The sequence below is a fragment of the Epinephelus lanceolatus genome, chromosome 23, assembly GCF_041903045.1.
Source record: "Epinephelus lanceolatus isolate andai-2023 chromosome 23, ASM4190304v1, whole genome shotgun sequence".
In the NCBI taxonomy this organism is placed as follows: Eukaryota; Metazoa; Chordata; class Actinopteri; order Perciformes; family Serranidae; genus Epinephelus; species Epinephelus lanceolatus.
In genome coordinates this window covers 37088118-37110678 of record NC_135756.1, presented here as the reverse complement: position 1 = coordinate 37110678, position 22561 = coordinate 37088118, and the positions used below count along the sequence as shown (strand labels likewise).

Sequence of the window (22561 nt, the reverse complement as noted above, 5' to 3'; positions counted from 1 at the left end):
GAGTGGGAAAAGGGATGCTGATCTGAGCTGACCCGGGGTGAATGCCCACTGTGGTGTCCAGCTATTGTTTGCTAATACCACATTTCATTGTTGCAATGAAGCCTTGGAGGATATCTCTAGCACTGAGTTCCATGAGATGGATGCAAACCTCTTGCTCCTGTATAGCTCCTGCAGTGTATAGTGGGTCCACTAAAGGTTTACATGGTTCCCAAACATTTTTACCAATGAAATTTACCCCATTTCTGCAACTTTATTTAAGTAGTTTAAGATGGATAAGCCTAGAATGCAGCCCCAAGGGACACAAGCCAGTGTTCTCATTGGGCCAGATAAATGCAGAGTGTTGTGTCAGGAAGGGCATCTGACATAAAACCTATGCCAAATCAAACATGCAAATCACTAATATGACTTCCATACTGGATCGGTCAAGGCCCGGGTTAACAATGACCGCCGGTGGAAATTGGACTATTGTTAGTCGGAAAAGGAGAGGAGGAAGGTGTGTCTGTAGCCAGAGAGAGAAGAGGAAAGGCAAGAGTGTAGAATTTAGAGTAGGGATTTTGAATGTTGGGACTATGACAGTGAAAGCTAGAGAGTTGGCTGATATGATGCAGAGGAGGAAGGTGGATATACTGTGCCTTCAGGAGACCAGGTGAAAAGGTAGCAAGGCTAGAAGCTTAGGAGCAGGGTTCAAGCTGTTTTATCATGGTGTGGATGGGAAGAGAAAAGGAGTTATCCTGAAGGAGGAGTTTGTTAGAAATGTTCTGGAGGTGAAAAGAATGTCAGATAGGGTGATGAGTCTGAAGCTAGAAATTGAAGGTGTGATGTCTTATAAAGAAGTTAACAAAGCAAAGAAAGTTTGCTCCTTGGTACAACTCTCAAACCCAAAAAATTTAAAATAATATCGCGAAAATTTGAAAGGAATTGGCGATTAACCAAACTGGAAGAATCTCGTTTAGTCCGGGAACAAAGTCTCAAAACGTATAAGAGGGGCCTCCGCAATGCCAGAGCAAACTATTACTCAGCATTAATAGAAGAAAACAAGAACAACCCCAGGTTTCTTTTCAGCACTGTAGCCAGGCTGACTGAGAGTCACAGCTCTATTGAGCCTTGTATTCCTTTAGCCCTTAGCAATAATGATTTTATGAGCTTTTTTAATGACAAAATTCTAACTATTAGAGGCAAAATTCATGACCTCCTGCTCTCAAACGGAACCAATCTGTCCTCAAACACAGCTTTAAGAGCTAATATTTAGATAGCTTCTCCCTGATTTCTCCACAACAGTTGACCGCAATGATTTTTTCATCTAAATCATCAACATGTCTCTTAGACACCATCCCAACTAGGCTACTTAAGGAAGTCTTACATTTAGTTAACACTCACATATTAGACATGATCAATATATCTTTATTAACAGGCTATGTACCACAGTCCTTTAAGGTGGCTGTAATTTAACCTCTTCTAAAAAAGCCCTCCCTGGATCCAGAGGTGTTAGCCAACTATAGACCTCTCCTTGAGAAAGTAGTCGCAGACCAGCTGTGTGATTTTCTCCATGATAATAATTTATTTGAGGAATTTCAGTGAGGATGTAGAGTGCATCATAGCACTGAGACAGCACTAGTTAAACTTACAAATGATCTTCTGATTGCCGCAGACAAGGGACTTGTCTCTGCACTTGTTTTATTAGATCTTAGTGCGGCATTTGACACAATTGACTATCAAATTCTGCTACAGAGACTGGAACATTTAATTAGCCTAAAAAGTTCTGCGCTAAGCTGGTTTAAATCTTATTTATCTGATCGTTTTCAGTTCGTTCATATTAATGATGAATCATCTCTACGTACTAAAGTTTGTTTTGGCGTTCCACAAGGTTCTGTGCTCGGACCAATCCTATTCACTCTGTATATGCTCCCCTTAGGTAATATCATTAGAAATCACTCTGTAAATTTCCACTGTTATGCGGATGATACACAATTGTATCGATAAAGCCAGAAGAAACTGATCAGTTAACTAAACTTCAAAAATGCCTTAAAGACATAAAACCATGAGTAATATCTGATCAAGATTTGTCTTTTAACTCCCATTTAAAACAAACCTCACGGACTGCATTTTTTCATCGGCGTAACATTGCAAAAATTAGGCCTATCCTGTCCCAAAAAGATACAGAAAAATTGGTCCACGCTTTTGTTACCTCTAGACTGGATTACTGTAACTATTATCTACAAATTTGTACTATTATCAGGTAGCTCTAATAAGTCTTTGAAAACTCTCCAGCTAATCCAGAACGCGGCAGCAAGTGTACTGACAGGAACTACGAAATGAGATCACATCTCTCCTGTTTTAGCTTTTCTGAACTAACCCTAACCTAACCCTAACCCAACCCTAACCCTGTAAAATCCAGAACTGAATTTAAAATCCTACTCCTAACTTACAAAGCTCTAAATGGTCAGGCTCCGTCATATCTTAGACAGCTCATAGTGCCCTATTATCCCACCAGAACACTGCACTCTGAGAATGCAGGGTTACTCGTGGTTCCTAAAGTCTCCAAAAGTAGAACAGAAGCCAGAGCCTTCAGCCATCAAGCACCTCTTCTGTGGAATCATCTTCCTGTTATGGTTTGGGAGGCAGACACTGTCTCCCCATTTAAGAATAGACTTAAGACTTTCCTTTTTGATAAAGCTTATAGTTAGGGCTGGCTCAGGCTTGTTTTGGACCAGCCCCTAGTTAGGCTGACATAGGTCTAATCTGCTGGGGGACCTCCTATAATACACCGAGCACCTTCTCTCCTTCACTCTCTCTCCTTTGCTAACATTCATGTCCTGTTACTGCATCTCGCTAACTCAGCTCTACTACATGTCACTAACTTGGCTTCTTCTCTGGAGCCTTTGTGCTCCACTGTCTGGCAGGTTACCTCGTATCGTAGCTGTGCTTGGATCATGTGATGTGGTTGTGCTGCTGCCGTGGTCCTGCCTGATGCCACCCACTGCTGCTGTTATCATTAGTCATACTTCTACTGTTATTATACACATATGATTATTATTGTCACATACATATACCATCATATATTAATTTGAATTACAACATATTGTACCACAGCAGCCATAAATATTATTATAATAATATTACTACTTAATTAATGTTGTTGTAAGCTACTGTCATTAGTGTCTGTCCTGCATCTCTCTCTGTCTCTGTCTCTGTCTCTCTTGTAGGGACAACAGCCTTCTAAACTCCTCCAGAACCCAGATTATAAGTAAATGGACAGAATAAGATAGGCCACTCTGGCCCAGCCTCCCGGCCTCACCTCACTCTTGAGGAACTCTTTCACTGTCATCCTGGCATCAAGAGTGGTAAAGGTGTCAATTGGAAACCCTCCAGACTCCAGTTGCTTCTTAACATCCTGGAAAAATCCAGCGTTTGACAACAAAGCCAGATTAACTGCTAGACCCGGGGTCATTAACTATGCTTTTAAGTTCAACACATCTTCTCCCCTTTTTGTCACATCCATGGGAACTACCCCAGCCCCATCTGACTCGCACCTGGGTGAAGATGAAATAAGAAAAAAACAGATGTGTGAGTCGTAAACTCAGTATGCATTCCTGAGCAGAGACCAAGTTTCTTTTGTAACCAACTTGAAATATCTCTTGAAAGTAAAACTATACATTTTATCTATGTTCTAACATTGTAACTGTGCATAATCCTTGTTTGTTAGTTGAATGATTTCTTTTTTCACTCTTGTAGGTCATAGTATGAGGGAGTTATAATTCAATGTTTTTAATCCCTCATTTAACATGGAGTCATACTGCCATCTTGTGACGATAGTTAAGAAGGGTTCCCGTAAGGAATCCCATATTATATTGAGAGTTAAAATATAGTTGGATTGATTAATCAACTTGTCTTTATTAACATGTGCTTTCTCATTGTGTATGTAACTGCAGGTTAGTTTGTAGTGTTTGTGCACCAAACATTTACACTTGTGTTCCGCTGATATATGCGGTATAATAATCATATTAAATCTAATTTGATGTTAAGAGCCGATTTTGACCATAATGGGAAGAGCACGTCTATCGCACGTAACATGTTAAAGTATATAATCTCGAAAAATAAAGTTCATTAAGTTTCCTCCAAAATAAAGTAATGTCTAAACTAAGAAACCCGCCTTGCCGCAAACACGCCCACTCAAATGGTCGGATAAAACTACTGAGCTCGGTGCATCTCCGCACCGTTTAGCTTTTTTGTTTATTTCCCTTTTTGCTTACTTTCTTTTGCCGTCCTTCCTTCTAGCTATACTCTTTATGCTTTAGCCAGATAGCTCTTACACTCGGTTCCCGCGTAACTCTTTCTTGCTCAAAATCGAAGTTATTTTAAACTTTTAAGTTTTGCTTATCTGTCCTGAGTTTTTCTTTTGTTTCCTGTGCCTTCAGTAACATTATACCTGAAGTGACGAAGCCAGCCGATTTCAACATTTTTATACGCGTTAATAATAACATTGATAATAAGATCGAAGGGCCAACGAGATTGTTTTCAACCCTATTATAAGTGAGTACTAGGGATGTAACGATTACCGATATTACGGTAAATCTCGGTTAATTTTTACACGGTAAGAATTACCATTTATGTTTAAATTAATTGCATTATTGCGGTGGATTATCAGGATATGTAATAACAGCCTCATTCAAGTCTTGCGATGCAGGCGCTGTGTGAATGCGTAGCATGTGTAAAGTACCCATAGCCCAATAGAGGAGTTTCTATTTGACCTGCAACTCCATCAAAGATTCATCGGATCCAGCAGCTGCCAACCACATGTCAAAGTGTCCACAGAGCAGGGGGCTCTTCTGCCGAACCAAGAGACTTTCCGCTGCCTAAAATCACCAACGTGAGGGGACCACCTAAAAGACTCCGCCTTCAGGCTCCACCGCCCGTCACTGCTGCGTTCCACTTTGTATCACCCTGCTGGAAGGCCATGAAGTGAAGCCGGAAGTCGCAAGCAGCAGTTTGGGGTCCTCTGACAAACGTTTTAAGAGTTGATGTTGAATAGGAGACTTAGGTATTCTGATCTTAATTTAGGATTCGTTAGGTAAGTGGTTTTTCACATCCCTGCGTCCCCAATTTATCTACAGTACAGGCCAAAAGTTTGGACACACCTTCTCATTCAATGCGTTTTCTTTATTTTCATGACTATTTACATTGTAGATTCTCACTGAAGGCATCAAAACTATGAATGAACACATGTGGAGTTATGTACTTAACAAAAAAAGGTGAAATAACTGAAAACATGTTTTATATTCTAGTTTCTTCAAAATAGCCACCCTTTGCTCTGATTACTGCTTTGCACACTCTTGGCATTCTCTCCATGAGCTTCAAGAGGTAGTCACCTGAAATGGTTTCCACTTCACAGGTGTGCCTTATCAGGGTTAATTAGTGGAATTTCTTGCTTTATCAATGGGGTTGGGACCATCAGTTGTGTTGTGCAGAAGTCAGGTTAATACACAGCCGACAGCCCTATTGGACAACTGTTAAAATTCATATTATGGCAAGAACCAATCAGCTAACTAAATAAAAACCAGTGGCCATCATTACTTTAAGAAATGAAGGTCAGTCAGTCCGGAAAATTGCAAAAACTTTAAATGTGTCCCCAAGTGGAGTCGCAAAAACCATCAAGCGCTACAATGAAACTGGCACACATGAGGACCGACCCAGGAAAGTAAGACCAAGAGTCACCTCTGCTTCTGAGGATAAGTTCATCCGAGTCACCAGCCTCAGAAATGGCAAGTTAACAGCAGCTCAGATCAGAGACCAGATGAATGCCACACAGAGTTCTAGCAGCAGACCCATCTCTAGAACAACTGTTAAGAGGAGACTGCGCCAATCAGGCCTTCATGGTCAAATAGCTGCTAGGAAACCACTGCTAAGGAGAGGCAACAAGCAGAAGAGATTTGTTTGGGCCAAGAAACACAAGGAATGGACATTAGACCAGTGGAAATCTGTGCTTTGGTCTGATGAGTCCAAATTTGAGATCTTTGGTTCCAACCGCCGTGTCTTTGTGAGACGCAGAAAAGGTGAACGGATGGATTCCACATGCCTGGTTCCCACTGTGAAGCATGGAGGAGGAGGTGTGATGGTGTGGGGGTGTTTTGCTGGTGACACTGTTGGGGATTTATTCAAAATTGAAGGCACACTGAACCAGCATGGCTACCACAGCATCCTGCAGCGACATGCCATCCCATCCGGTTTGCGTTTAGTTGGATGATCATTTATTTTTCAACAGGACAATGACCCCAAACACACCTCCAGGCTGTGTAAGGGCTATTTGACCAAGAAGGAGAGTGATGGAGTGCTGCGGCAGATGACCTGGCCTCCACAGTCACCGGACCTGAACCCAATCGAGATGGTTTGGGGTGAGCTGGACCGCAGAGTGAAGGCAAAGGGGCCAACAAGTGCTAAACACCTCTGGGAACTCCTTCAAGACTGTTGGAAAACCATTTCAGGTGACTACCTCTTGAAGCTCATGGAGAGAATGCCAAGAGTGTGCAAAGCAGTAATCAGAGCAAAGGGTGGCTATTTTGAAGAAACTAGAATATAAAACATGTTTTCAGTTATTTCACCTTTTTTTGTTAAGTACATAACTCCACATGTGTTCATTCATAGTTTTGATGCCTTCAGTGAGAATCTACAATGTAAATAGTCATGAAAATAAAGAAAACGCATTGAATGAGAAGGTGTGTCCAAACTTTTGGCCTGTACTGTATAGTCACATACTCTCTCTACCGCCAAACTAAATAACTGACAAAAGTGTTACCTCTTGTCTTAATCCATTTATACATACTGTTGATTTTGTGTCATTTTATATTATCTTCATTTACTATTCATTTACTCAGTTGTTAATTATTTAGCCCTAAATGTCGTTCTTTTGAGCAGGAACTTAGATCACTGTATAGAGAATTCATAACCCAGGTATTGAGATTGATTCATTATTGATTAAGTGTACTGTAGGAACAAAAAAAAGGCAGCTGAGGCCGCTTGCTGACGCGTCACTCCAGAGAAAAGTAAAAAGAAAAGGACGTTGAATTTGTCTTGAAAATGATCCAGGTTTATTGTAACAAAAGGATCAAAAAGGCAGCAATCAATTATCATAATGCAACAATAAAATAATAAACAATAAGTACTTGTGTGGCTAAAACAAATGGGAAACGGTGACGGTCAACAAAAAATATTTCAGCCTACTATAGGAACGCTTTCCTTTGTCAGACTCCCGCCACCACACAACCCCTTAAATAACCAAAAAGCCACACCCATAAGCCCCAACATGATGACATAACATAAGCATAATTTCTATAATTTAAACTTATCAATGACATAAACTTAAAGTTCATTATAAGTAGGCAAAAGCAAATATATATTATTTTGGCTGCTACATGTACCGACGAATTAATAATTGGTTTTCGGCGTTATTAATTTGATTAGTCACTTCGTTCCATAGGAGGTTGGTGCCCCTAAATTTATCACGAGTGCAAACCTTTTCTAAAGGTATTGCTCCTACACTCTTTATGTATCATTTTGTCATATGGAACACTGTAAATGTATTATGTTGATCTGTTCTGTACGACATCTATTGCACGTCTGTCCATTCTGGAGGAGGGATCCCTCCTCAGTTGCTCTTGAGGCTGCTACCATTATTTTTCCCTGTTAAAGGGTTTTTTTGGGGGGAGTTTTTCCTTATCCGCTGTGAGGGTCCAAAGGACAGAGGGATGTCATATGCTGTAAAGCCCTCTGAGGCAAATTGTGATTTGTGACATTGGGCTTTATAAGTAAAATTGATTGATTGATTGATTGATTGATAGAACTGCTAACAACTCAGGTATCTAAAATGTAATGAAAGGCCTAACTTGACACTTTTTTTTGGTAATGGCTCATAAGACAAAAAGGTTCAAAACTATTGGTTAGATCTGCAACAGCATATTATATTGTATAGACTTAAATTATGCTTTTTAATGCAAAGTCTTCACCTGAAAACTAACTATTAATTATTGAGGAACTGTCAAATAATTGTGGTGGAGTAAAAAGTAAGATGTTTCCCCTGATTTTGACATGTAACATAAAGCAGCATAAAATGTAAATATTTGAGTAAAGTACCTCAAATCTGTATTTGAGTGCAGTATTTGAATACATTTCAAACGCTGCATTATGGTCCGAGTGTAGTGTTTAGTTAGAAGATAGTTTAAGACAGGGCTGAAAATTAATACCCGCCAAGCGCCAAATGCAGTTAGATTTTCCATTTTGCGACTAAATCGCCGAAGGCTATCCACCACTTGGCGAGTAAATGTTTGTACCAAAATAGTCATGTAATAAATTATGTATATAATAGCTATTTGACAGTGGCTAATAGCAGACCGGCGCTCTGTATGTTGTGTGTCGCACTTAAATTGCTCCCCGCTGCATCAAGGAACCTGTAGGCCTACTCGGGGGAAGCGTGGGCACGTAGGCATATCGCGCACCAAGATCCATGATCTGTTGTTAGTAGCAAGCAAGCTATCACCGCAGGCGTCATGTGGCAACATTTACCGGGTGTAAGCTAACCACCGACAAAACAAAAAAACACTGACGAGGACGAAGCTGAAGCTGTTACAGAAAAAAGAAAGTTTTGTGAGAAATGGAGGTTCGGCGATAACAGCGTTTCAAGAGGCTGGCTACACTACGATGCTGGGGGTGCAGTAATGAGCTGTAATGTATGTCAGCTAAAGAAAAAAAATGTAACAACTCGTTTGTCATCGGTAACAAAACAATGAAGCTGGAGAACATCCATGACCATGAACGCAGCAAGTGTCACATAGCCTGCTATGTTACTGCAAATTACTGTTATGTTTGAAGTACAAATGTTTGAAGTACAAAGTGCAAATGGAATTTTGAGCTCAAAACTTATAATAATATATATATAATATTTATAATATATAAACTAATTTTGCTTCAAATTTCACTCTGGCCTCTCCTTTAAGCTTGTATTCAACATAATACTAATACTAATACTAATATTATCTCAATGAAAAGTACTGAAACAAATGTACATGTGACAGAAAAAGGCAATTCATTATTTTGGCTGGTAAAAAATATGCTTGGCCGGTGGATTTTTTCATCTACCAGTCCCCTTGTCCAGTGAGCCAAAAACTTAATTTTTAGCCCTGGTTTAAGACAAAACACACTGAGGTTAGGAGAATTATTTTTGGAGGTAGACTTAAATCGGTTGAACAGAAAGAGCATTGTGGTGCAATTACGGTCTTAGCCTCTTGCCCACTTGTATCAGGCCACTTTTTTAGTTGGATATTCTGCTTCTATTATAACCCTGATACAATAGGTTTGCCAGTTGCCATACCTGTAATTACGTCCTTACTGCCGGCTTAAGTCTGCTCCACCTAACACACACACAAGCAAGACTCCATTCAAAACAGGGACATTTACAGTGTTCTGATGTAAGTGATACAATCCCTGTCTTTATCTTCCTCAGCACCTTGGTGAGTGAGCATTGATAAAGGAAGACCACTCTCTAACAATCATGTGCTTTTCTATCTTCTGAACCGTTTTCTGATCAAACCCAGGCAGCAGGTCAGGTTGCAGTATGATGGTGATAGGCAGTCTGAGGCCAAACAGGAAGTGAGAAAAACACGGCTTAGACTGCTAATAAAGATAGTAAGGGCCAAGTGTGGGATGTTTTGAGAGGCTGTAGGTGTTTACATTTTAGTCACTGAAGTTGAACTCAACCAATGAAAATTATTTCTGCCTCTACAGCTCTGAATGATGAAGTCAGTGCAGGAATGCACTAAGATGCAGTTCCTCTAATGGCCACTGGATGGTGGCGCCAATATCGTCCTTGCACCATGGATGGATTTTACCTGTTGGTATCAATACTGCAACAGTAGACTGGGTTGGGACAGAGTTAATGTTAATATTGGGGTCTTGTTCACAAGTGAGGGTAGAGTGAAGTGTGAGATGAATAGGCAGTTTGGTGTGGCGTCTGCAGTGACGCGGGCTCTGTGCCAAACTGTTGTGGTGAAGAGAGAGTTGAGCCAGAAGGCAAAGTTTTCAATTTACTGGTCCATCTACGTCCCAACCCTCACCTATGGCCGAGAGCTGTGGGTAATGACCAAAAGAATGAGATCAAAAATACAAGTGGCCGAAATTATTTTTTCCGAAGGGGCTCAGCCTCAGAGGCAGAGGAAGGAGCTCAGACATTCAGAGAGAGCTCGGAATAGAGCTGCTGCTTCTTTGCGTCAAAAGTGGCAAGTTGGAAGCCTCCTGGGCACCTCTTATTAGAGGTGTTCCGGGCATGTCCAGCTGGTAGGAGGCCCCGTGGCAGACCCAGAGCACACTGGAGGGATCACCTGGGGAGCAGATCACTGAGCCTTTTTTCAACTACCTAATCACCACCAGCATAAGATACCTTTTATCAAGAACACAAGCAGCCAAAGATGACCATTCACAGGTTTCTCTGTAGTCACTGTAGCCCTGACATGCAGTTTGTCACATTCTTGAGGACATGTCAGCAAAAGCAAAAGTCTATGGTGAAGCTATGGCATCTGTTTGAAGGCTTTGTAGCTATGCTTTAACCCCTCAGGACACAATAATAAATCAAGACTAAGACTTGAATGATGACATGACTACAAAAGCTCTCAGCCCAGTCGCCAGAAGAAAATGTTGGCATTTTATGTTTCTGCAAACCCCAAATATGTTACCTTTGTACATTTCATGCATGTTATATCAACGTTTCTAAATTGTCGCAATATATGAGCTGACTTTGTCGTCAGGAGGTGAAGGGGATGGTGGATGGTGTGACACATAGGCAAGACGTTTGCCAAGCAGCAGACCACTGTTCCAGACCAACAAACAACAAAACCAGTTGTTTTTAGGTGGCCCGTCTCTGTGTTTTAACTAAAGATAATGTCATGAAAAGCGGTTCCTTTTTACCAAGACATCACATCATTTGCTGCCCCCAAAATCAGGTATTTTAAGCCCAATCATGATTTTTTCCTAACAATAACCATGATAAGATACAAATGTAACAAATCTGTGGTTTGCAGAAATGAAAAAGGCCAACATTTATTCTGGTGATTGGGTTGAGGCTCTCACCTTCCCTCCAGAAATACAAAGTCTACAATGATTAAGGTCTCATCGGCTGCTGTGACTTCTTTTAATGTGTGTTTTGTAGAGAAATTTTGAAAACTGTTATTTTGGATTAGATTCTGGTTGACTCGGAACAACAAAGGGCCAATACATAGTTTCCACATCCGCAAGGGTCCACTTTGTCTGCGTGATGGAACTGTCTTCATCGACCCATGTAGTGAGGGTCCGCACAGACTCTTATGCACACGTCTACGTGCAGCCCTTTTTTAGTGACTGTGCAGACTGTATGCATAGCATGCCTGCTGCCCATGCTCAAGTCTCTTGTTCCACACTACAGTCCAGTCCAAAACACTAAAATGTCCTGATCAAGTTTTTTTGCCCCTGATGCTGATCCGAGTCATTTAATATGAAGTATCTGCTGAAATGGAGCCCTGTTCCAATACTTCTATTTTCCTAGATGATACGGTACATTTAATTTCATTCAATTAAAACCAATCCAATGGATATGCTTGGAGATTGAAAAGCTCTGCAATGCATTAAGAAAAAAACCCTGCATCCAAGCTTTTCCTTAAGGTTTATTTACAACACACACAGTGTGTACAGTACACACAACATCTATTGCACGTCTGTCCGTCCTGGAAGAGGGATCCCTTCTCAGTTGCTCTTCCTGAGGTTTCTACCATTTTTTTCCCCGTTAAAGGTTTTTTTGGGGGGAGTTTTTCCTTACTCGCTGTTAGAATCCAAGGACAGAGGGAAAAATAAAATTGAATTGAACTGAATCTATTTATTCACAAAGAATTATATAGGTCTAAAATAACAAACCCTCCCTTTAATCGTTTTGGCCTTGTTGTTGTCTTGAGGGAAAGTCTCTGTCCCTTTGACAAAGGAGAGCGGAGAGTTGGAGACAGCTGCACTCCACATGTTTCTGCATAAAAGCTTTGTAGGGAACATAAATTTGGCGTCACACGGAGGCACCAATTATGTAAGGAACAACAACATTAGGCCTCACCAAGGGGACACCATTAATGTTGTAAATTGGCTATCAGAAATATTTAATAATTATTAATAATAATTAATAATTATGTTAAATAATGTGACTTAATTACCATTAAATCACCTCGTGGGGCACCATTCCCGTAAGGAGAAAAATGATAGCCAGTTAAAGATATCCGTCTCATAAAATATGCTAAACTATTAATTTGGAATTTTGATTAATAATTAAATAATAACCATAACTAAAATTAACAGTAAAGCCTGAAGGATTTCGGAGTTCTTGACGCAGCAGAGGTTGACTATTCATTCACCCTTGTGCAACATTAACCCTCCGGTCCCCCTTGGACGTAAAACGTCCTTTTCAGTCATTTTTCAGTTTTTATTTTTTGATAACTTTGGCTGTGTTCATGCATATAGCATGACATTTGGTCAGAAACCTTATTTTTGGTGAAATTTTTAAATTTTAAAGCCGCTCCTAAATCAGGCCTAAAATACAAATGGCAACCTTTTACAACACCTCGCCCTCTCGGATGAAAACCGTCCCCATTAAAACGAAATTTTTTGATTGAATGTTAAAAAAAAACACAAAAAAACCCAGATGGGGCCAATTTCCATTTTTGGGGCCCTGCTGTCTTTTCAATACAATTCCTGGTTTGGCCACTTGAAGCACTATAGGCCCCTAACAGGGAGGGTAAATGCAGAGTAGATCAAAAATGGTCTTGCTGTGCTCATAAGGATGTGACAGTGTGGTCTGTATAAAAGTATTGCAATATTAGTTTGTGTGTGTGCGTGTGTGTGTGTGTGTGTGTGTGTGAATGTGTGTGTGTGTGTGTGTGTGTGTGTGTGTGTGTGTGTGTGTAAAAATGTGTGTGAAAATATAGCTAAATGTAAATCCATAAATTCCGTATTTGTTCATCACATCCTCATGGCAACTTAGAAACATGAATTTGATGATATTAGTCATGCATTCCAGAGTTAGGGGATCAAAATGGAAGTTTTTACTAAAATCCAGCTGAATCCTGCTTCCCCAGCAGAGCAAATACACACTAAATAATAAGCAGTAAAATTGCCTGTATTTTTCTCCTATTTTTTTTTCATTATTGAGGTTTGGGAGCCATTGTTGCAAAAAAAATAAAATAAAATAAATGCTAGGTTAGTGTTGATATGGATGTCTGGGGGCTGTGGCTGTATAGATACTAAAAAAATATTTGTGTGTGTGGGTGGGTGGGTGGGTATGGGTGGGTGTGTGCATGTGCATGTGTGTAATTGTGTAGCTAAAAATTGCAAATTATGAGCTGCAGGTTGCTGCAAGGTTACATTACTGTTTTCTCCATCTCTCTCTCTCTCTCTCTCTCTCTCTCTCTCTCTCTCTCTCTCATACATACACACACACACACACACACATAATGAATATTTGGTATGTATAATCCAAGTAGGAGTTGGTTAAAAGATTTAAGCAAAAGAAAGTAGAAAAAAATATTAATATTTAATATTTTTATGGTTGTTTTTCAACAAGGTGGGAAACAAGGGGAAAGGTGTCGGTGTTTATTGAAAAGTTTAAACTGCACAAAAAAATAATAATGCATCAAAATTGGTGTTGTTATTAATCATTCACACATCCCAGACTGTGATAATTAGAAAAAAAAAATTCATCCAACATTTATTATATAGAAAGTAATTCATAATTCATGTTTTTTTCATAAAAGTAACAGTGATTTCATGTAAAGAAAATGGCATATAAAGGGTTAAAAATCCTCAAAATGAATGAATATTTGATATGTATAATCTTAGTAGGAGTTGGTTAAAAGATTTAAGCAAAAAAAAGTAGGAAAAAATATTAATATTTAATATTTTCGTGGTTGTTTTTCAACGAGGACGAAAAATGTCCTGAAGGGGACAGGTGTGAAAGAGAGAGAGAGAGAGAGAGAGAGACAAAGGTGGGTGTGGTGATCAAAGGGCCTTTTGACCTACAAAACAAACTGATAAGCTGATAACCGAGAACTACAAGATGGCCAAATCAAAACTGCCTTCAGATCGGGGGAGGTGTTTGTCTGACTGTGTGGTCAGGGCAAAGACAAAGGAATAGAAGCGGGAACTTTGATTTGCCTCTTTGGGTGTAGCTCTGTTGAAAGCGTATTTGTTAATGAGTCTATGTGAATGTGATTAGTGTTGTAAACGGTCTGGATTAGTGCAGAGATTGTTTAGTTGTGTGCAGGAATCTGTCTGTGAACAGCATTAGCAAACTAAACACTTAGCTTTGGCGAAGCCAACTAACCAATGACCTAACTGCAAACAATCACAACAATAACTCGATGAAAGCATTCAATCGCATATAACAAGTTAAACAGTCGTGCTTAGCCTGTAAAGCTGTGATAAAGCTATGCCCAGTTGTTATGTTACCAATCCTTGAATGGATGGAAGAAAGAGTCGCTTTATGGTGTGCTACTTTATTAGCTGGCAGAGGAAGGCAGGAAAGAGCTGTGGTTCCAGATGCAGTCTTTGTTGTGTGCTTGTTCCAAAGGTGCAGATCCGAAGAAGCTGTTTACTCGGGGTCCTTGTAGAGTTAGACACTGGGGTGCTAACACAACTTGGTTCTCCTTGTCGCTGGAAAGTTCGCTGCAAACCTTGTGTTTGCACTTCTAAGTTCTCTGGTTCAGGTTTAGAGAGTCTGTGAGCAGTGGTCTGAGCTTGTTGGCAGCCCAGTGTAAGAGGAGGCCTGTCTAGGCACCTCTGGGCTGGTCCACAGCTCAGGGCGAAGAGGTGTGAGCCGCTCGGCAGCTTCAGAGTAAAGCCTGATTTATGATCCTGCGTTAAATCAACAATGTAGCTACATCGTAGGGTATGTGGCTACGCAGGAGGCTCGCCGTAGCCCCCGGCGTAGCCTGACGTGCACCTCCCAAAAAATGTAACTACACGTCGAGGCAACGCAGACCCAGCACAGACCGAGAGGGCTGTGATTGGTTTGCTTGGTAGCAACGCAGTTCCTGTTCCGTATTTCCTGATTGCGCCATCCCCGCCATCTTTAAACATCTTGTTGTTGTACACGGACGGAGCATGGATCAAGTCGAGGAGCGACTCATTGAGGAAGTCAGAAAATATGAGCACCTTTACAACTCCTCATCACCTCACTACAAAGACTGCCAGATGGCACAAAATTCTTGGAGGGAGATATCACGGAACATTGGCCTGGACGTGGCGGACTGCTTGAAGAGATGGAAAAACCTCAGGGACAAATACGTCCACCTGAGGAAAAAGTTGGCCTCACGAAGCGGGGATCCAGGTGGAAAAAAAGTCCCCGCTTTCCACACCTTTCTGTCCTGGTTGGCTCCACACGTGAAGCATCGAGAGATGGAGTCAAACTATGATGCACAGGTAAATATAAGTTCATTTTTCTTTACTGGTAGCCTCTCGGTTTGGGCGAGTTAAGCTAACAATGCTAGGCCATGATAAACAAAGCCCATAATGTCCCCCCCCCCCCCCCCCCCCCCCCCAACCTATTTTCCACAGAACTCATGCCGTCCTCATAGCTCCGTTAATCCATGCATTTCTAACAAAAACTACACATTATAAGCAGTGGTGGACAAAGATTCCACATCCTTTATTACATCAAACATACTAATACCACAGTGTGTACTCCACTACAAGTTAAAATCCTGCATTCACAACCTTATTTAAGTTAAAGTATGTAAATATTATCAGCAAAATGTACTTAAGAGTACTCATTGTGTAGTAAAATGCTCCCCCTGTGTGTTATTATAAGATATTTTTGAATTAGTAGTAATGCTGCATTAATGTGTATGTTGCATTTTACTAAAATGTCTGCTTTTTCACTATCACAGGAAGGAAGCCCCTCTCTCCAAACATCTCCAGCATCCAGCATGGAGCCATCGTCACCCTCCTCAGATGACCCTCCGCCCTCATCCTGCTCACAGCAACCCTCGGTGTCCACTCAGCCATCCCTGCTGCCCTCGACGTCCACGCCGTCCTAGCTGCTGTCCCCGCTGTCCTCTCCTGTGTCACGGATGGGACAGAAAAGGAAGCGCAGGGACCAGGAGGCACCAGGGGTTAGCACAGGACACCAGGGATGAGTGCACCAGGTTTGGTGAGACTGGCTGATTTTCTCAGGAGGGTGCCTGATGAGAAGCGGCCTGACATCATGTTTAAAGTTCTTCAGCTACTGCATGACAGCGTGAAGCAGCAGTGAACTTTAAGATAAAAGTGCTCTTTTCTTTGTGTGTGTGTTTGTGTGATTTTTTTGGTTGTGGGTTATCTCTTTTGTTAATTTGTTATGTTTCTAATTTTGCATCAACGCACCTTTGTCTACTTTTCTTGCACTGGACCACTGCACATATACTTAAGTTTATACTTTACAAGTTTGTTTGTTGTTATTGCAATAAAGTCCACTCTGAACTCTGACTCTGAGAATTTCATGTATTTGTATTTTCATCAATTATTAGGTATATGATAATATATGTGTGTGTATATATATATATATATATATATATACATATACATATATATATATATGTACATATACATATATATGTATATATATATATGCTTTGGAAAGCAGAGTTAGATGATAAACAAACGTGGCAGCACACCGGTAAGGTAAGACAACACGTTTACATGTCATATTCTATATGTTCTCTGACATTTATCCTAACGATATGAGGCGGTCTTTGTGGAAAAAAGCTTGTTTAGTGGACTAACTTTGCACTTGAAGGTATGCCCGTTCACTTACGTTTTAACAGGTCTGACGCTACTAATGCGCCCCGACTGTATCTAGGCTAATGGCTAACATGCTAACTATTATTTTTATGTCACTAGTCACTTGAAACAAATTTAGGACGATAGGAGACAGGTTGAAATAAACTGAAATTTCCCTTTAAAGTGTAAAAATGTAACTCATTAAAACAAGTGAACCCTAATAAACATGAATTATATATGTTTAAATATTCACCTGTTTTAATGCGAGTTACACTTTATACTTGTACATTAATGTACCAGTCTTGCACTGTTTTAGTTCATATAATAGTTTAATATAGTTTCTTTTTTATATACACACCTATATAGGTATATTAATAGGTTAACTTGTTACATTTGAGTTTTTATTAATGTTGGATTTTTGCCCTTTTGTACTTCCTGCACATTACATTCCCACATTACATGGGAAAAAACTAAGTTCATTTCACAACTGAAATTTATTCACATTCACATGGTAGTTAAAAATGTACACCATTCTGAAAACCAGGGCTCCAGACTACCTTTTTTCATCATCATCATGAAAAACAATTTTAACCTTCCCGAAGTGAATGTGAACCGTGAATGTGAATTTTTCTCTCGTTATCACCTATAGCTGTTGTTAGTGGAATTACAAAAACAATACTAGGATGAGGAAATAAATTATATTTATTTTGCTCCACTCAAAAGGAATGTTGCATTGGCCTCTGGGAAATAATGATACACAATTTTGAATATTTCATAGATGAAAATATTGATACTATGAAAACATAGAATAATTTATCACAGCACACATTTGGACTTGTTTATTCCCAAAACATCCATTTACAAAACATGATGACAGCAATATGAGCAATTTCAATAATATCATGACTCAGTTTTTCCTCACTGACTCAATGTACTTTCAGTATTCAGAATTTGATCTGTACTAGCCAAGAGTGCCACGGCACACTATGTCGTTCTGCCATGGCACAATTCCCTGCGGTGACTGAAAGAAGGCAGTCAAATCATTGCGGATAGCCTGGGCAGCTCTGGTGGAACGGCTCCTTGACATCTGTGAGGGATCTATGGATCCCACCAGATTTGAGTCCCCTGCTACCAGTCTTCGCCACTCCCCAGGCTCCACTGATCCACCTGAATCCGAGTCCGCAAAGCTTGGTGGTATGTATCTGGTCTCTGGTGTGTTCAGTTTGTCGGTGTAGGCCAGGTAGTTGTGCAGGACAACACATGCCTTTACAACATCCACAGCCTTCTCTGGCAGGAACTCAACATGAACCCAAGAATCCTCCACCTTGCCATCATGATTCCAAAGCTGTTTTCAATAACCCACCTGGCTCTGGAAAGACGGTAATTGAAGGTCTGCTTCTCCATGCTCAGATTTGTCCCTGCATAGGAAAGTACACAGTAGAGTATTAATAAAGAGAACATTGTTGTGTCACAATCATGTGAATTACAAACAAAAGTAAGTGGCCATTACAAAGAAAATTAAGTGTGAAATTAAGTCTGTGCCATACCTGGGAAGGGACGCATGAGATTGCAGTGTAGGGGGAAGGCAGCATCTTCGACAATCACATGGGGGATCTGGACTTCTGTTCCAGGGAGTTTTGCTGGTGCGGGCAGATTGAGCTCAGGGTCGAGCTGCATCGAACCAAATTTGCTCTCCTTGAAAATGCCCCCATCGCTTTCCCTTCCATATCCGCCCACGTCCAACATGGTGAAGCGATACCTATCAGAAAGAAATTGAGCATTATTTTAAGTTACTTAATAGTTTGACTGATCTAAAGGCTAATAAAACACTAAATATCTGTACCCAATACAACTTTTTTATGTAATGTAACCCCTGGGTCTTCTGTTGTTTGCTGTTTTCTTGTATACTGTCTGTATGTTGTTCGTTTTTAATGAAAATAATAAAATAATAATAATATTAAAAATAATAATAATGAAAAAGCATCTACCTTGTATCACACGTTGCCATCATAACAATGGAGTGACAACCCTTGTAGTTGAAGTAGTCACTCCCGGAGCGTGGCGGTGCCTTTATGTTGACGTGCTTCCTATGCTTCCTATGCTTCCTGTGGAGTTCGGGAAGTTCCACAATCGCCAAAAGTCTGCAGCAATAGCTTCCCACTGGCTAGTTAAAGGGCATGGAAGAAATTCAGGCTGCAGGGCCCTCCATAAAGCTTTGCAGACCTCTGACAGTACAGCAGACACAGTGCTGGAGGACAACTTGTAGCTTGCTGCAACAGCCTGTTGGCTGCCACCAGACGCTAAAATTCTCAAAGTGACTGCAAGTCTCTGGGCAGCATCAACAGGCATGGAGTGTGTGCTCTGGTGAGATATCAGCAGCTGCAAATGACGAAGCAGATCGTCAAATCGACTTGCTGACATTCTAAAGTACCTGCAGGAGCAAACAAGAAAAAAAAGCAAGAAAAGATTTGTGAGCCTGAAAAGTTGTCCAGGAGAAAATGTATACAATGTATGAAAGCACATTTCCACAAGTAAAAGCAAAAAAAATCCCCATGATAAATCAAAATTATGAGATAAAAGGTCATAATTACTTCATAAATATGTCTTTTTATCTCATAATTTCAACATTTTATCTCATAATTTTGACTTTATCTCTAAACTATAACTTTTCTATATAACATTTTATCACATAACTTCAACTTTTAAACTCAAGTGTCATAATTATGAATCTGCATGGGGATTTTTTATTTTTATTTTACTGGTGGAAATGGGCTTCCATACTATTTCTTTATTTTATTTATTTATTTAGTTAGTTTAGAGACATGTGCTTGCATTGATTATTTACAAGAAACGAGAAGATGGGCACACCAGATTTAGCAGAAAGCTAATTTCCATCTCGTTAGTCCTACATAAAACATTAAATATACACCACGTAATAAAACAATGGCAACAAGACATCTGAAATAAGTATCATATGAATTTGAGACTGCTCTATGCCTGAAATCAGGCATGATGCCTGAGAACTATAGTTACCTGAAGTGCATTTCTTCATCCAGGTCTCGCAGAGGTCGAACAAGCACTGAAAATTCGCCCGTATTCTGCCTCGATTGGTTCAATGGGCGCACATCCCATCTCCTACTTCTCCTCCTCCTTCTTCTGTTGCGATGTAGATGTTGCAGTATTAACATACTTTCTTCGACATCCAACAACTCCGACTCCAGCAAGATTCTCTCTCTCTCAGTCGCCATTGTTCACTGTGACCGGAAAAGCTGGAAGCTAAACAAAGAATCAACTAGAGATGACGATAACCATTCAGGAAAGGAACGCAGCCCCCTACCGCTCTGGCGGTGAATTGCACCGCGACGAACTGGAGTGATGGAGAAGTTTGAAGGGTTCACGACAGCGTCACGGCAATGACGTAGCTAGGTCATTGATTTAACGCAGGACCATAAATCAGGCTTAAGAGAGCATCTGGGCTGTTCCAGGGTAAGCAGAAAAGAAGAAGACTCTGAGAGAATGCAGGACTTATCTTAGAGTTTCTTACAGTGAGATCACGCAGGGGCATGTAACTGTAATAGTACTGTCCAATCAAGTTTGACGACTGGTCTCACTGGGAGGTGTGAGGTGACCTCCTGTGGAGATGAGTGTCAAATAGCTGTCTTTGTTTGAATAACAAAGAGCATGCAGGGAAGAAAAGTCATCACATGTCCAGTTTAGATTTTAACAAATTACAAATGATCTATGGTCCTGTGAATCCCAACAGCTTCACAAGTAAAAACATCTACATGATAGCTGAAGTTAAACAAAGAATTGGATCCTCTATATAAAGCTCAATATAGCGGATCCCAGTCAGTCAAAAAATGCCTTGATTGGCCCCGATCCTGATCTTTGAGATTAGATTGGGGCATCCCTACAAAACACTGCTGTCAAGCCATCCACAGCCACCTCACCTCAGTGAAATTACTTTTGGATGTTTGACTGACATTCACCCTAGATCCAGCAGCATTTGCCCCTTTTCAACCAACATTTCCAGGAACTTTTATTACGAGCAATTTATTTACCTGGGTAAAAGAATTCCTGGTAATCTGTGTGGTTGGCATTTCCACCGCACCTCAAAGTTCCAGAAAATGTATTCAAATCAGGCTCATGACATAGATGATTCCGCGTGTGCCCTATATTTGGCTCCGCCAGCTTCTTGGCTGGTGACATAGTGCTTGTGTAGAGAGTAAGGGCTGTTTGTCTCAGCCAGCAGCTAAGTTTAAAAGTATTTTAAGATAAGTGTCAAACTAAGTTAGTCTACAAACAGACAGCTGTCATTTGAGCTTGTTAGTAATAATTCATTATCAGCCAAACTAGCGTGCTGTCCTTGTGTAAGACATAACATTAGTGACGGTGGATGAAAGACTGTGGACGGGGCATATTCAATAACGCTGTCTACTGTACATGTTTACGTGTTCATGTTTGCAGAACACATGTATTGATAAAGTATTGGCTTCTGACTCGCTAAGGTTTAATTTCACTTACAGTAACAAGTGTAGCTGCCGTCAACTCGAGTAATTTTTGAGTCATCTTCACTTCTTTCCACCGCGGCCGCTCAGCTGTTCACTGGTTACTGTGTCGTGTACACGTGTGTGTGTGTGTGTGTGTGTGTGTGTGTGGATGTATGTGTATGTGGAGGAGTTCAGCGCTGGCACAAAAAAACCAATACTGTTAGCACTTATCAATACTATGGTCTTTGATAATTTAGCCCCGGGGCTAATTTAGTACTGGGTTTTGGTACCCATCCTTGATCAAACACAAAGGAAGGGAAGCTTGTAGAAATTACATTAAGTTTGCAGCAACAGTGGCATGGAAGTGCGGAACGCTGCAAGTGTGTGTTCCACTAATCAGCGTTCTTCAGCATACAGCCCTGCCCCTCAAGAATTACGGGTAATCTGAAAAGTCCTACCCCCCTCCTAAATACTTTTTTCAGGGAAAGTTTGGGGTTGAGGGAAAGTTTTTACTGTGGGTAATTTCGGGGGAAACACGCTGAGGTTTTTCAAAATCCCGGGTAAATGATAAAAGTTCCTGCAGTGGAAAAGGGGCTAATAAATGTTTAGTTTGACTTTCACCCAAAGTCAGGAGTACAAAGACGGTTAAGTCCACCCTCTCAGCCTTCTTTTTTACTGCATGGACATGGATAGTGTGTTCCGGGTGATAGAAGCTGACTAGTGCTTTTTGGGGGGTATCGGGCTTGGTCAGGCTTAGGCTCGGTATTTTATGTGATGATCTCAGATGGGCCGGGTTCGGGCTTCAACTCACATGGGTCAGTTTGTTTCCAGCTGTAATTTTTTCAGACTGCAGAGAACTCTACTAAAACAGAACTGCGAGCATGTCCACTTGACTGCAGCTGTCTGAAGGCATTCAATGCAGAGGGTATCCAAATTCGTCCATCTTCTGGAACTGCTTTATTTTTGACAATGACTAAAACTATACATTCACACCTCTACTTTAAACTGCATGTACAAATTAGGGAGTCTTCAGCAACAAAGACTCAAAATTCCTATCCAATATTTAGTGAGTCCTGGTGGTCTAGAGGTGTAAGACACTGACTGCATAATTGCAAATTGTTAACCTCCACTGTGTGGGACACTACTAACTCTCCATGAGCATTGAGGACTGTTCATTAGTTGCGCTGTTGGAATATATATACCATTAAGTTAATCATTGCATCCCGCTCTCAGAGTGCAGGGTGTACTCTGAGTACAGACGGATC

The 22561-nt window shown here is 40.6% G+C and overlaps 1 protein-coding gene across 1 annotated transcript; it reads right to left on the bottom strand.

Annotated features, from left to right (window-relative positions):
- Positions 1-17521: 17521 nt before the first annotated feature.
- LOC144461759 (uncharacterized) lies at positions 17522-21265 on the bottom strand. Its single transcript, XM_078165163.1, has 4 exons — positions 21258-21265; positions 18795-18911; positions 18354-18565; positions 17522-18224 (listed from the first exon to the last, which is right to left on the bottom strand). The coding sequence occupies exons 1-4, from the start codon at positions 21263-21265 to the stop codon at positions 18073-18075; spliced, it is 489 nt and encodes a 162-aa protein (XP_078021289.1). The 3' UTR covers positions 17522-18072.
- Positions 21266-22561: the final 1296 nt, after the last annotated feature.

What these genes read in the sequence shown, in the direction of transcription:
- LOC144461759 (XM_078165163.1), bottom strand. An exon ending in ATGGCAACGTGTGATACAAG is followed by an intron (nt 18,566 to 18,794) that starts GTAGATGCTTTT and finishes TCTTTCTGATAG; the next exon opens with GTATCGCTTCACCATGTTGG. An exon ending in TCTCATGCGTCCCTTCCCAG is followed by an intron (nt 18,225 to 18,353) that starts GTATGGCACAGA and finishes TTTCCTATGCAG; the next exon opens with GGACAAATCTGAGCATGGAG.